This window comes from Pygoscelis adeliae, unplaced genomic scaffold (assembly GCF_000699105.1).
Source record: "Pygoscelis adeliae isolate BGI_AS28 unplaced genomic scaffold, ASM69910v1 Scaffold38, whole genome shotgun sequence".
NCBI lineage: Eukaryota > Metazoa > Chordata > Aves > Sphenisciformes > Spheniscidae > Pygoscelis > Pygoscelis adeliae.
Window position 1 is genome coordinate 16076945 of NW_008825614.1, and position 13738 is coordinate 16090682.

At 37.3% G+C, this 13738-nt stretch overlaps 1 protein-coding gene across 1 annotated transcript in view; it reads left to right on the forward strand.

Moving 5' to 3' along the window:
* PARPBP (PARP1 binding protein) overlaps positions 1-13738 on the forward strand; it is a 54407-nt gene that overhangs the window by 24766 nt on the left and 15903 nt on the right. The window contains 2 exon segments of the mRNA XM_009332950.1: positions 7473-7656; positions 13585-13738. Of these exon segments, the coding sequence (XP_009331225.1) occupies positions 7473-7656; positions 13585-13738 (338 nt within the window).

The following is a 13738-nucleotide window of genomic DNA, read 5'->3' on the forward strand; positions in this document are numbered from 1 at the left end:
ATAATTAGAAAAACCATTGGGTTTGTTTTAAAGGCACAGTTACTGCTCTGTTAAGAGCATTTGTATTTTGTATTGTTTCTTAGATAAATTTTGTCCTGTCCTTCTACCCAGGTCGATGAAGGTCTAGTTGACGTCCTGCTTCTTTGCGTTCAAGAATAGAATTAGATTGCTACTCTTTTCATATAGTTCTACATTCAAAAATTGGATAACTGTTCAGTTCTTATCAAGTTCTAAAACAGCTCCTAAATCCAAAACAAAGAAAAGGGCTGTGATCTCCTCCCACCCAGTGATCACCAGGTGTTTGTAATCTGTTTTAAGACATTTGTTCCCACTATGTAAGTTAGATAGCTATGTATTTGTCATCTATTTTTTACCTCTGTTGGAGAGGTTGAAATGAATGAATAAAAATGTTGATGTTAGTATAATAGAATTTTGATATATTCTTTTCTTGGAATAGGCTTGGAATAGGCTTCAGGAGTCTGTTCTGCTTTTTATCAGGTTTTGAATATTGTCCATATCCTCAACTCTTTTTTTTTTTTTTTTTTTTTTCCTCTTCTGTATGCTACTTTAGTCTTTTCCACAAAAGATGTATTTCCAGAAAATAAATAAAAGTGCTTCTGCATCATATTAACTTTGCACACTAAGGCTCCAGTTCTGTAAGAAGAGCTCTTGCTGATGTCATTGAGATTTTAGGTAAGCAGAGGAGCTTTTTTATGTGATAATCTCCGTAGGAACAAAATAGACAAGGCATGCAATTAGTTTCCTATAAGTTCGTTATCTCAAAATAAGAAAAGACGGTTTGATAAGGAAAGTGAGATAGAAATAGATAGGACTGGGACGCAGATGATGTAAGGCAAGAGGGTTTGAGCAGGCACAAGATCTGAGAATATTTTTGGTAGAAGCAACTAGTAACAAGATATGATTTACACAATGCCTAGTTAACAGGTAGAGTTTTACATTGTACTATTTTTTTTAAACTCCCTTTAGAAGCACTGATGCAAATAAGGCATTTTTAGCATGTGATTCATTTTATCTTAATGTAGACAGCTGTTTTTCTCTGCCTACAAGACAGGTGAGATTAATACCACCTGAACTGTCTACTCCTCTTTGAGTGCTGGTTCATGCTGAAGATGGTAAGCTGCTCCTTCTGTCAGTTGATCTAAAATGTTTGGGAACTTGTTATTTAAAAACAAATGTTAACTGAACATTGTCTGTAAAATTAAGCACTTAGAGGCTGCCAGTGAAGTCTTAATTCAGTTGCCTGAGATGCATGCATTAACATAATCTTTAATTGTGTGATCACATGCTTTCCCCTCACTCACCCAGCAGTCCTGGCTCTTGTGGATGGGAAATAAGAGTGTAAATTGAGACTGTGTAATGGAAGATGGTAGTGTTGGACCCTTTCCAGCTGCTGAAGCATATGAAGAATAGTGCAGGCCATCAAAGAAGGGAAAGGGTGCTTGGTTCTAGATCTCTTCTGCTGATGGACGCATTTGGACTTTGAGTCCACTCGGTGGAAGATCACCACTGTACTGTTGGATCCAGGCTTTTGTGTCTGAACATTCCCTGCTGGACAGTGGAAGGTGGTTGTTTCTAAAGGGTTGGGTTTTTTAGCATTTATAATTAGTCTGGATTTTATTTGGTTATTTCTATCATAGATAACGATAGCAGTGGGTTTTCTAGTTGAGGTTTCTTTCAGTTCATACCTTTTGAACAAAGAAATATTGTTGCACGGTGACTCTGAACAGAAGATCATAGTATTAGCATTTTAAAAAAATTATAACATCTGTCATAGTGGTAACTGACAGATGTTTACTGCTAACTGGATTTGATAAGTCCTCCTTCAGTGTGATTTAAAAGACCATGGATGCGAGACTGAAGTACTTTATCCTATAATATTTCATGTCACCAGCTTATGATCTGAATGAAACATCAGAGAAAGCTTGTTAGCAGTCACCCTGACTGGAAAGGGACAAGGTCTCTCCAGTTCTCTATTGCCTTAGACAAATGGTATTGCTTTGTTTAATGTATCAAGTTCATTCTTGAATTCAATGAGGTTTCTTGCTCCTCTTTGAGGATTAAGAAGAACTAAAATTCTTAACTTTCGCTGCTGTAAAAATTATCTGAAGACAGATAACTTTGCCCGTGTAATTCCATATTCAAAACAAACTTTTGCTGCCCTTCTAGCTGTTAGGAACGTCGAAGTGGATATCAGTTTTTATCCTTGTTCCATTCATATAAACGTTTTTTTTCCTAGTACAGTGTCAGATATTTTAAAATTCATTTAAGTTCAGTTGATTTTCTACAAAATATAAACCTATAGAAGAGTAATATCAGAGCAATCTGGCATAGGGTCTCCTTTTTGTAAAAAAACAAAACCAACCAAACAAAAAAACCCCCAAGCCCCACAAACAAGCAAACCCCAAAAAATCCAAGTTGCATTTTTACCATGTTTTTCTTTCATCTTCATACTTTCAGTTAATCTTTTTAAACCTCACTAACAATGAAGTCCTACTAGTAGATCTGAAGTTGCTCAGGTAACTTATCTGGTTGCTTTAAATAGTACTATTGTATATATTGTTGAATTAACTTATAGTTTCATCTTCAAGGTGGTTATTTCTTAAGTTGTTTTTTGATCCAGTGAATTGTCTTTTCTGGGAAAAGAATGATACTCTTTTTACCACAGAAAGGACTCTATAAACATGGACAGAGCCCTAGCCATCTCTGTTTGTGCTCTAGATGGCATATATAAAGATATTAAAAGAATGCCTCTCCTACTGAGACTGGCTTGACTGTACTTTTTGCAACTGCTAGACATGGTTTAGTTAGGGCTTTCTGTAGTAAGCTTTGAAATATTAATGAAATAGCACAAATTAGGTGGATTCAACACTATTCAAGACTAATAAAACAAACCTCACAACATAACTTATTTTGTTATATCATATCCTGGTGTAAAATGGCATAAGCTATGGCACAGTGTTTCAGTACTAATCCACACACATTAGGTCAGCATTTTATGTCTTGGCCTGTTTATATAAATTCAAGTCGAAGTATGAATAAACTTTTCCTTTTCTGTGCTCCAGTTAGTACTGTGTATATCTGATGGAGGACTGGAACTCTTTCCTGGAAAAGAAGAAGGAATACAGGGAGAAAAAGAGATTAAATGAACTTTACTTCTAATAGCAAATATCTTTAGTTGGCACTGGGTAGTAGAGGCAAAAAAATAAACATAAAAAATGTTTTTATCACTTTTTTTTTTTTCCTCAGTGAAAAGCTACAAGGTAATGAAGTCACATACAGAGCATAGCATTTAAATTAAGGACATAATTATCTTAACTGATGCCCAGTGCTATATGTATAACAATACTTCTTCTTCCAGCATACATACATGCTGGAATGTGCATGTAAAATGTGTGGGAATTATAACCATATAGATAAGCTCAAGATATCTGTAGACAGAAAGGACTGAACCTGGCTTTCAAAGACAACGTCATCAATCCCTTCACCTGCTTGTTTGTCGTGGAGTTCTAGGTTCAGCACAGTATTTATGGAACAGATACTACTCATTTAATACAAAGCTTTTTCTCATTTGAGGGTATTTTTTTGGAAAGTGTCAGTTTAGAGCTGAGGGAAATAAAGCAGTTTGGCAAGAAGCATCAGGAGACTTGGCTACAGTTCCTATATACATCTCTGAGACAGAACTTTTCTTCAGTAGTGCTCTCTCCTTACCTTTTGACAACTTGCACTGGATGATTTTTTTTTCCCCTTGAACTTTTCATTCTCTTGTGGTTAGACTGAATTGTGGTTTTTGGAGCAGAGGTACACCAGCATCTTTCCCCCCCCGCTTTTTTTTTTAAACTATCCTTTCTAAGATCTGGATGATTCTTGACCTGTGTGCAAGACGTCACGTGGTGACTTTTCTTTTGGCTAAGTGCATACATTGTACTTAAATTTCTGCAAAGCACAAGTTTTTCTGTTTAACGAAACCTGCAAATCTAATGTGAATTGAATAACCTTTAATCTGTAGAAGTTAAAGATGAGAATTGTGTGGAAATATTTGGTTTTGACCTGGAAAAAAGCCAAAAAAAAGTTTCAAGTTAACTTCAGGTTTTCTAAGTTATTTACAGGAGTCTTGTTCAGCCAGAATAAGCCAAAACAGCAAGGTGTCTGGCCCAGTTCCCTCCATGTATTTTAACAGGAAACAATATAAACAAACTAGTTTTCCTCTGACTCAATTCCTATTCTTACCTAGCTCTGCCCACTTATTTTATATTTTATGTGAATGTAGACACACAGAGTTTCATTTGATGGAGGTTCTCCCAGATAGAATTTTAAAAATTAATCTTCAGAATTTAATGTGTGCAAAATACACCCTTCTTTCAATTTGCAAGGTATCTGTTTAGGCTAAGTAAGCAGGAGCATGGAGGAAGCCAGTAAACATGGAGAAAGTTGAAAAATTAGTCATCATCTTACTCTTGGCTATGTCACCTGGAGTAATAAAGCCATTGCCATTGCTTTGGGGTTTTTTTTGGCAGAGATGTGATTTGCAGCATCATAGATGTATGTAAAAATTCTACTGTAGGTGCTAATAGCAGCCCAAGAGTTCAGGATGTGTGAATAAATACGGAGTCATTTTGTACAGTGCATGGTACAGTTAAATCAAAACTATTGGTGTCTGAGCTAGATAGACTCATGTTAGGTTACACTCAATGTGCTGCATTTCTGCTTTTATTTGGACTAGAAACCTAACTCTTAAGGAAACAAAAAAAAGTAAAACTTCAGTAATTCTGCTGCTAACGGCAGGATTTAACAGGCTAGCCTTTTTTAGGGTTGGCCATCCTATCCAGTTATTAGATGTTGCAGGAAAGTGGCTAGTGTTTCTTAAAGTCTACAAAAAGAAACTCCAGGTTAATTGGAAAGGGAAGATGGATTATTGCAATAGATCATGAAGCAGATTGACTGCAAAGGAAAAATTCTTAGAGCAGGAGTTCAGAATGAACAGAATTGCTTTTGTTGCTTTTGCCTGACGTTATACTTAGGCTTTATAAAACTTAAAAAAAAAATCTGACAGGAAATTAGTCTCATAATGGAACTTAGCATCACAAGCATATCTAGCTTCATTGGAAATTTTTTGTCAAATACATGGTGACTGGAAGGCTGGGGTTTTTTTCCTTGTTTTAATTTAATTTTTTGAGTCACTACTGTAACCACAGTGAATGTGCATTACTTTAAGGATATGAAATGTGATTGTACACCTTCAAAAGAAGGGTTCAGAAGCACAGGAGCTTGTCTCCAACACTGGCAATAAATACATGCCTTGTAAGAACAAAGGAAATGTTTATGATACTTTTTCCGAATGCTGTCTCAATCTCTAATTTCAGTTCAGGGTATTTTCTGAATACAGAGTTCTACCTATTTTTCCTGGGAATTAGTGTTTTTTAAAGAATGGGTCCTTTGTGCCTCTTGTTATGATTTTGTTTCTTCCTTTATTCTTACGTGTGTTATCAGCTGATACTCAAAGGTGAAAATAACTCTGTACATGAAAAAGTAAAAGGGGAGGGAATAAATTTAAAAAACCCAACAAACCTATAAATTAGAGCTAAAAATAAAAGAAAGAAAATGAAATTAAAGACAAAATGTCACGGGGAAATAACGAAGTCCTTATATATACATGATGTTAAACAAGATAAATGATTGCTTGGTGGGGTGCAGGGAATCTTGATTATAATCAACTTTGTCAGTCTGGATAATGGGTTCATGTCCTGAGAAGACTGGAGAATTGATGATAAAGTTTCCAAACAGCATGCAACTTCAAAAAGCTTTTGGGAAGAGATGCATTATGGCGTAGGAGTACTGAATGGTTCTTGTAATGCTTTTTTTATTTGCCCAAACTCAAGCAATGGTAAAACATACAGTCTTTCACTTAATGTTTTGTGTAGGTACTGGAAAAAATTATTAAGCTTTTGACTCAAGGGGTTTATTCTGTCTTTCACTAAACCATTGAAGTAGTCAAGACACATTTGCTGTCTCAATGTAGTTTTTGATCATCTCTGAGATAAGATCTGTGATCCCCTAGCTAATTTACTTAACCTGGTTCATAGTCATAGTTCATAGTAGTGCCTCATGACTAGCAATTCCTACCTTTGTACCTCCATATGGCTTTTGCACCTACTCACCACACATTACACTTGCAAAATGAGCAATTCACAAGAATGGAAAATCTAAGTGTTAGGAGTGATGGGACTATGCTCACTCATTATAAGCTTTAAGTTATTTTATTTTATTAATTTTGAGCAGCATTGTTCAGGGCAGCACTTTCAACGCCTGAGTGGAAAGATGCACTTATAAATGGCCAGTGGAATTCTTGGAATTGTAACTGCTTCTTCTCATTCACTAGGTCTGAGTAAATCAAGATGCACTGTCACAAAAGCCTCAGTCCCTGTAGCCATTTTTTGGACACAGGATCTTTGGGTTTTCTTGTGATTCTTCAAGAATTGATTGTTTGTTTTTTTTTTTTAATATACTCAGGGTAATGCGGTCTACCTGGCAGCCTGTTTGTTCTATTTCCATTTTTATAGAACATGTGGTTCTTGCAAGTCTGAGGGAGCAAGACATGGTGTAGTTCTCTCAGTACTGCCTATTGGAGCACCATCTGTACAACTGTAACGGCTAATCATTCAGGAGTTTCACTGGGGAGAGACCTGGTAGTTCTAATCCAAAAGTGATCCCAAAAGTAGTCTATCATACATGCAGCATGGATGGTTCAAGGTACAGGACCATGAAATGAAATTAACAGTCTAAACATAGTTTAGGTGAACTCACAAATGCCTTTTTTTCCTTCTATAAAAAGAATTGAAATAAAGCCCCTATATCAATCAGATTCAATTATTTATATTTTTCATGTCAAACTGCATGGACATTTCATAATTAAACTACTAACTTTTCTGTAGGCATTTTTTCTAGTTGATGTGAAAAAGATTAATAGTGTGTACCTTTATGGCAAACAATGATGTTCATCTAGTCTAATTACTATCTATTTAAATAAAATTGAAAGCAGATTAAGATTTTGAAGCACTTTCATGAAGCACAAAAGACTCAAAAATCTAATAGGCTGTTAAATTGGAATGCATGTTCCAGTGAAACATTTTGTTTACACTTAACAGCTTATGAGCAAACTGGTAACTGTAGGTTTAAAGAAAGTACTTTTCTTTGAACTTTTATGGAGAAGTTAGTTTTGTGTTGCAGCTCAGAGTATTACTAGATGCTGAATTCATTACCTTTCCTTATAATCTTTTTTTTTTTAGCAAACTATTATGTTGGACAATACTTCTACACTGCTGTTTGATTTAAAAGATCAAAGCTGTTCTCCAAAGAGTTTTGATTAACTGTGAAGACTGGCTATGTTCAAAACTAATAGGTATACTAAAGTGCTGCCAAGATTAATGTGGAGATGACCCTGTGCCTATTTTCAGAATCGCAGGGGGGCGAATTCTGTCAACAGTGAAGATGCATCTGATAAAAGGCCGAAGCAATGGGGATCCTTTTTGTCAGGCAGTAGAGGAAGTTGTACAAGATTTGGATTTGAAGATTAAAAATATTATCGATTCACAACATGAAGTCTTGACTGCCAGCACTACTGGAGTCAGTCCAGCATGGGTAATGGGACTTCTTTTGTTCTTTTTATTATTTAGCTATACAAGAAAGCAAATGCCTTTTGCCTGTTTTGTTTCTTTTTTGTTTTTTAAAAGACTTTTTATAGAGTATTATCTTTTCCTAACAATACAGAGCAGTGTCATTTCCTCTACACTGTGGTTTTAAACTTGTTGAAAGACTTATACTTGAGGATTAGTGTGGATTTCAAAAAGTTGATTTACTTAAACTAAACTTCTTACCTCAAAATTGTAAATAAAATACTCTTCAAAACTTAATTTGTTCATGCAGTTGTTATAGATGTAGATATTTATAACTGTCAGGTTTGCCACTAATTTCAAGGCAGTAGAGCTATAACAAATTTCCAAACAAAAAAATGCATGAAAGTGGAATTAAGATCTGAGAAAATGTATCAGTAATTTTCATTAAAATACACAGGTTTTAATTAGCTCAGCATCAAGTATTTCTAAGGGTAAGGCATTCAAAATAAGGTTAAATACGGAAGTCCAAAACATGGTGAAATATGGAGTGGGAGGGGAATAAAAATAAAACTCAAAAAAATCAACATGTAAGTTTTTCTCTCTTAGTGTTTCAAGACACTAATGAAACTATTAATGATTTTAGTTTCATGGAAGGAATCAGGAAATTTAAAATTCTCTAAGTCAGGTGTGGAGAGCAGAATACAGGCTTTCTATTTGTGGTTTCTGTACTTTGAATCTACTCAGGTTTATACTGTGATCTTTTTTGTGATGAAAACATCAACCAGCTTTAATTATTTTATTTTACACTGTAGATATATAAAATATCTAATGTCATGTATTTTTGTCTAGGAAACTTTTAAAAACTTATAGACACTTTGAATGTGTGTACATTGTTAGAATGTTTTGTTTTGTGAAATCACTGGAATTATCCCATGGTAACATAAGGTTTTTAACGATTTCAATCAGACTTCCAATATGCTTTTTCTTTTCTATGAGAGCTAAAACCAGCCAGACCCTAGTAGCTAGTTAAACTGGTTTAAATGTGTGTTTCCACTGAGCAGTTGGAGTATATATTTCATCCTCATTTTCCTGTTTCCCCTGAATCTTTCATCACTGTATTTCCCTGTTTCCCTTTCATATCCTTCTATTCCATTCTCTTCCCCATCTGAAAAATTGATCACCGTTACCAGTTCTGTCTTTATTTAGCTACTTGTATTACTGATAAAAAATTTAAAAATAATTTAGATCATTATAAGCCAGGTAAATCTATTTTAGTGAAACTTCATTCTTCAGAGAAATTCACCAAAAAATTGCTTTTCCAAAATGGTTCATTGTCGGAGTTTTCCCGGATCTGTGCCGGCGGTGGAGCGGGAGTCGCGAATCCGGAGTAATGATAGATCCCAATATGGGTATGGTCATCCTCCTTTATTTAGACTTACAACACGGTTTATATAGTTATGTGCCACGGACACATGCTTCATAACAACCCACAATTGGTTAACTGCAGTCGTTCACGCACTCGGACATGCACTTCATAACAACTTACAATTGGCTAACCACAGTCGTTCACACGCTCGGAGCGCGCTTCATAACAACTGTTCACGCGCTCCCAACTCCTTCCTCATTGGAGGCTGACGGCCACGCCGACCCCCGCCTCCTCCCCATCCCGGTTGTTGTTCCGCATCTGTTGTTTATCCGCTGGCGATGTTCCTTCAGTGAGAGGCAGTCAAGGTCGTCAACAGTCTTTATCAGCGCATTCCTTTGCTGCTCAAAAACATGGGTTGTTTAGCGTTCCTTTGCTGCTCAAAAACATGGGTTGCTCAGAGGCACTAGATCGTGCCCCTGCTGTATTAGCCACCCTTCCACAGTTCATGTTTCTTATTGTTCTCCACACGTCAAGTTTATAGTCTATAGACTCTGTAGAAATGTTTACCAGTATCCTTGCTGAGGCAGAAGATAGCAAAGATAATTGTATTCTGATGTTGTTAGGAAATGTGGTTAAATACTAATCCCATTGAGAGCAATGTGAAGTTTTTCTCAAAATGGGCACCTGAGGGCAGCTTATGAACTTAATTATATTACTGTGAGTTTGTGGTTCTATGTTGAAGTTTTTGTCAGTTCTTGAGTTTAAGTTAATTGATTGCTGGAACATCCCATCTACTTGTCAATGGGCAGATTCTACTATAGTTCTTCTCAGTGAGGAAACTTCAGTACGTAGCAGAGGATGATGGGCTTTAAGCTAATCCTTTTCACCATACTCCCTACAGCACATCCATACTCACCACAGTATGGATGTAACTGAGAGCCATCAGAGATGACTGTGGTCTGGATGCGACTGATGTGCTGCTTGGCTTGACAGATCTAGTGCTGTATTGGGTTTACGTGGTAAGGTTTTGGTAGCGGGGAGGGCTGCAGGGGTGGCTTCTGTGAAAAGACACCAGAAGCTGCCCCCATGACAGACAGAGCCAGTTCCAGCCGGCTCCAAGACGGACCTGCTGCTGGCCAAAGCTGAGCCAATCAGCAATGGTCGTAGCGCCTCTGTGATAACATTTAAGAAAGGGTAAAAAAATGCTGCACAACAGCAGCTGGGGGAGAGGAGTGAGGACACATGGGAGAAACAACTCTACAGACACCAAGCTCAGTGAAGAAGGAGAAGGGAGGAGGTGCTCCAGGCAACCAGAGCAGAGATTCCCCTGCAGCCCGTGATGAAGACCATGGTAATGCAGGTTGTCCCTCTGCAGCCCATGGACATCCACAGTGGAGCAGATATCCACCCTGCAGCCTGTGGAGGTCCCCATGCTGTAGCAGGTGGATGTGCCCTGAAGGAAGCTGTGACCCCATGGAGAGCCCACACTGGAGCAGGTTCCTGGCAGAAACTGTAGCCCATGGAGAGGAGCCCATGCAGAAGCAGGTTTTCTGGCAGGACCTGTGAACTCATGGGGGACCTATGCTGGAGCAGTCTTTTCCTGAAGGACTGCACCCTGTGAAAAGGACCCATGCTGGAGCAGTTCTTGAAGAACTACAGCCTGTGGGAAGGACCTGCACTGGAGAAGTTCATGAAGGACTGTATCCCATGGGAGGCACCCCACACAGGAGCAGAGGAAGACCGTGAGGAAGAACAGCAGAGACAAAGTGTTAGGAACTGACTGCAATCCTCATTCCCCATCCCCCTGTGCCCCTCAGGGGAAGGACGTAGAGGAGTTGGGAGTGAAGCTGAGTCTTGAAAGAAGGGAGGGGTCCTATTCTGATTAATTGGCAATGAATGACATTAATTTCCTTAAGCCAAGTCTGTTTTGCCCATGATGGTAATTGGTAAGTGAACTCCTTGTCCTCATCTCAACCCCACAAGCTTTTCATCATATTTTCTCTCCCTGTCCTGTTGAGGAGGGAGAGTGATAGAGCAGCTTGGTGGGCACCTGGTGGCTAGCCAAAGTCAACCCACAACGGTCTGTTGTGGTGCCCAATGTGGGGCCTGAGGAATTAGAGATAAGGACAGTAATTGGGAAGAGGTAACAGGCAAAATGTGGACTGAACATTGCTAGAGAGTGGAATAAGTGTGGGGAGTTTTTGTAACTGTGGTGAAGGGATGAAGGGTGGAGTGCGTGTAAATTGTCTGCCTTTGTCAGTGTTGTGATGATGCTATTTTGATTTTGGAGTGGGGAATTCTTTTTGTTGATGAAGTTTGTGAAGATTGTGTGATGAATGTATATTTTAATGATAATTCTTAAATATGTGATTCACAGAGTCAAGAGGTGGAAAAGGGAGAGTAGACAAATGTTAAGAGACTGATATAAAATTGCATATTTTAGTGGACCTTGGTGTGGAAGAACATTTTACTAAGCATATAGAGGGGTAGGTTACCATTACTAATTAAAAAACAAAACAAACAAAACAAAACCCTTTACGTTTTCCAAATGATTTTGAGCTGTATATAAAAAAAAATTAGAGCATCTGTATTGTTCCATTAAGATCTCAGGACATCAAAGATTAATGTTCTGTGCTGAGTTTCACATACAGCTTGGTTTTTTTGGTTGTGTTTTGTTTTTTACTTTACAAAGAAACCCCTAAACCCTTATGCTATAATTTTTCAGAAAAATTGTTCTATATTCAGAATAAGTTCTGGTTTTGATAGGATGTTATGTTTTTTTCATACATAAGCGATTGAATCATTTCTTTGAGTGTAAATTTAAAATATGATCTTAACTACAGAGCTGCAAAGGATGCCTCCACTAGCTCCTGGGAAGGCTGCTTCCTCATAAAATGTACCTGAAAAGAGTTACTTTGTTAGCAAAATATTAGCTTTCTCCTGGCAGTGGCAGTTTTCTTCTGTCATTGCTCAGTATTCCTGCAAGTACCTGTTTTATAAGAATCTAGAGCTCCAGGAAAAGTTATTACTTTATGCAGCAGGAAGCACTACTTTGTGTTGAAGCCTGCATGAGTGACTAATAGGAATTATGATTAATTTCTTCCTGAGAAAATAACTACTGTAAATGGAATCTGGCTGGTGTTTCTGGAACTAACCAGAATAATCTGGAGTAGCTAATGGTCACTACCCTTGAAAGACTGATCAACTATTTTCTTGAAAAAATAATTTGAATAATGATTTTAAGCTTACTAATAAACAAGACTTTTATGGCAGGGATTGTTGTCTTGCCTAAAGTTCTTACTGTGCCTTGGACAATAGGATTTTAGTCCATGGTTAGTACACCATTCCATGGTGTAGTGGTTAGTACATGGTTAGTACACACATTCCAGTACACTGTTGTTGTAGTATGTGAGATTTCTGAAGGTCATCTTTTGGCAGTTAGGAGGTTATGTTATATTCTAAAGATCATTTTTTTCCTTTGTGTATAATCAGTCAAGATGATGCCAAATTTGTACTTTTCTCATTAAGACAAATTTACTGTGACACACATGACATTTTATAAAAATCTATGATGTGGTGATGTAATGACTGAAGAGGTTCAGAATAAATTTTGAGGAAATTAAATGGTACTGAAATAGGCCAATTCTGTAAAGCCAAGTAACAACCATTTCTGTAATTGCTATTTCTAGCTATTGATTATAACTTATAGTAACTGACTGACATGTGTTGCTATGGTTTCTTGAAAGCTACATACACTAATTGATGTAATCAAATAGAGAGAGAAATAGAATTTGATCTTTTCAAGACTGTGTTTAAAAGCAGTTAACTGATTAGATAAATGCAGTTCATTGTTTGTCCTGTCCTTCTGAACAGAGTCAGGCTATTCAATGTTTCTGTGTATTGGTAAATAAGAAAGCCTATAGTTTTTAAAGTCTACTACTGTGTATAAAGCACTAAATTTCTCTATGGAACTCCTAGTACTTTCAAAGAAAAATATAGCAAACTTGCAATTCTTGCAGTCCCATAGTGGCTATGGAGTTCTACATCTGTACTGCTGACTGTAGCGTTGAGCACTTCCAGATGTGGATTATTATTTTCTTTAAGGAATTCTTTATTCTTGTGGAAAATCGTGAGGAATTCATCCTGTTCCAAAGAGGAGATTGTGCCAAGTACCTCTGTTGTCAAATCTTGATGGAAATCTCACTTTTAACCAACTGCTTTAGCAGATTCAGTTAGTCAGAGGAGTTGGACTTCACCAGAATGTGTTTGTGTACCCCATAGCACTCAAATTGGTTGTGAGAAAATATGTTAATTTCTGCTGCATGGTTTCATCACAGATTTGTATATTTATCTGTGTGACTTGCTCATCAGTGTGTACCTCCAGCTGGCAGTGATCTAAACTCTACTAACTGCTTGGGATGAGGAAGAAACTTTCCCATGGGCAGGTTCCCCATAAATGCTTACTGCGAAAGGGAAGGAGGGAATTCTCACACCTTGTGCTGATATGGGTTGCTTTTGGAGGTGAGCTATTGGTCTGGCTTGCTGACCTTTCCTGTTGTATGTTCCTTTTAATTTATTTACTTTCAGCCAAAATTGCATTCCATAAATCATGGCACTGTGTATTGTGGCAGAGATACTGTAATGGTCTTACTAGTTCTTCTGGATGAAGAAGCTGTCAATCCTCCTACCCCGAACAAAGCAGAACTATTATATGGTGATGAAAGCTTAAATTTGTTTGGAA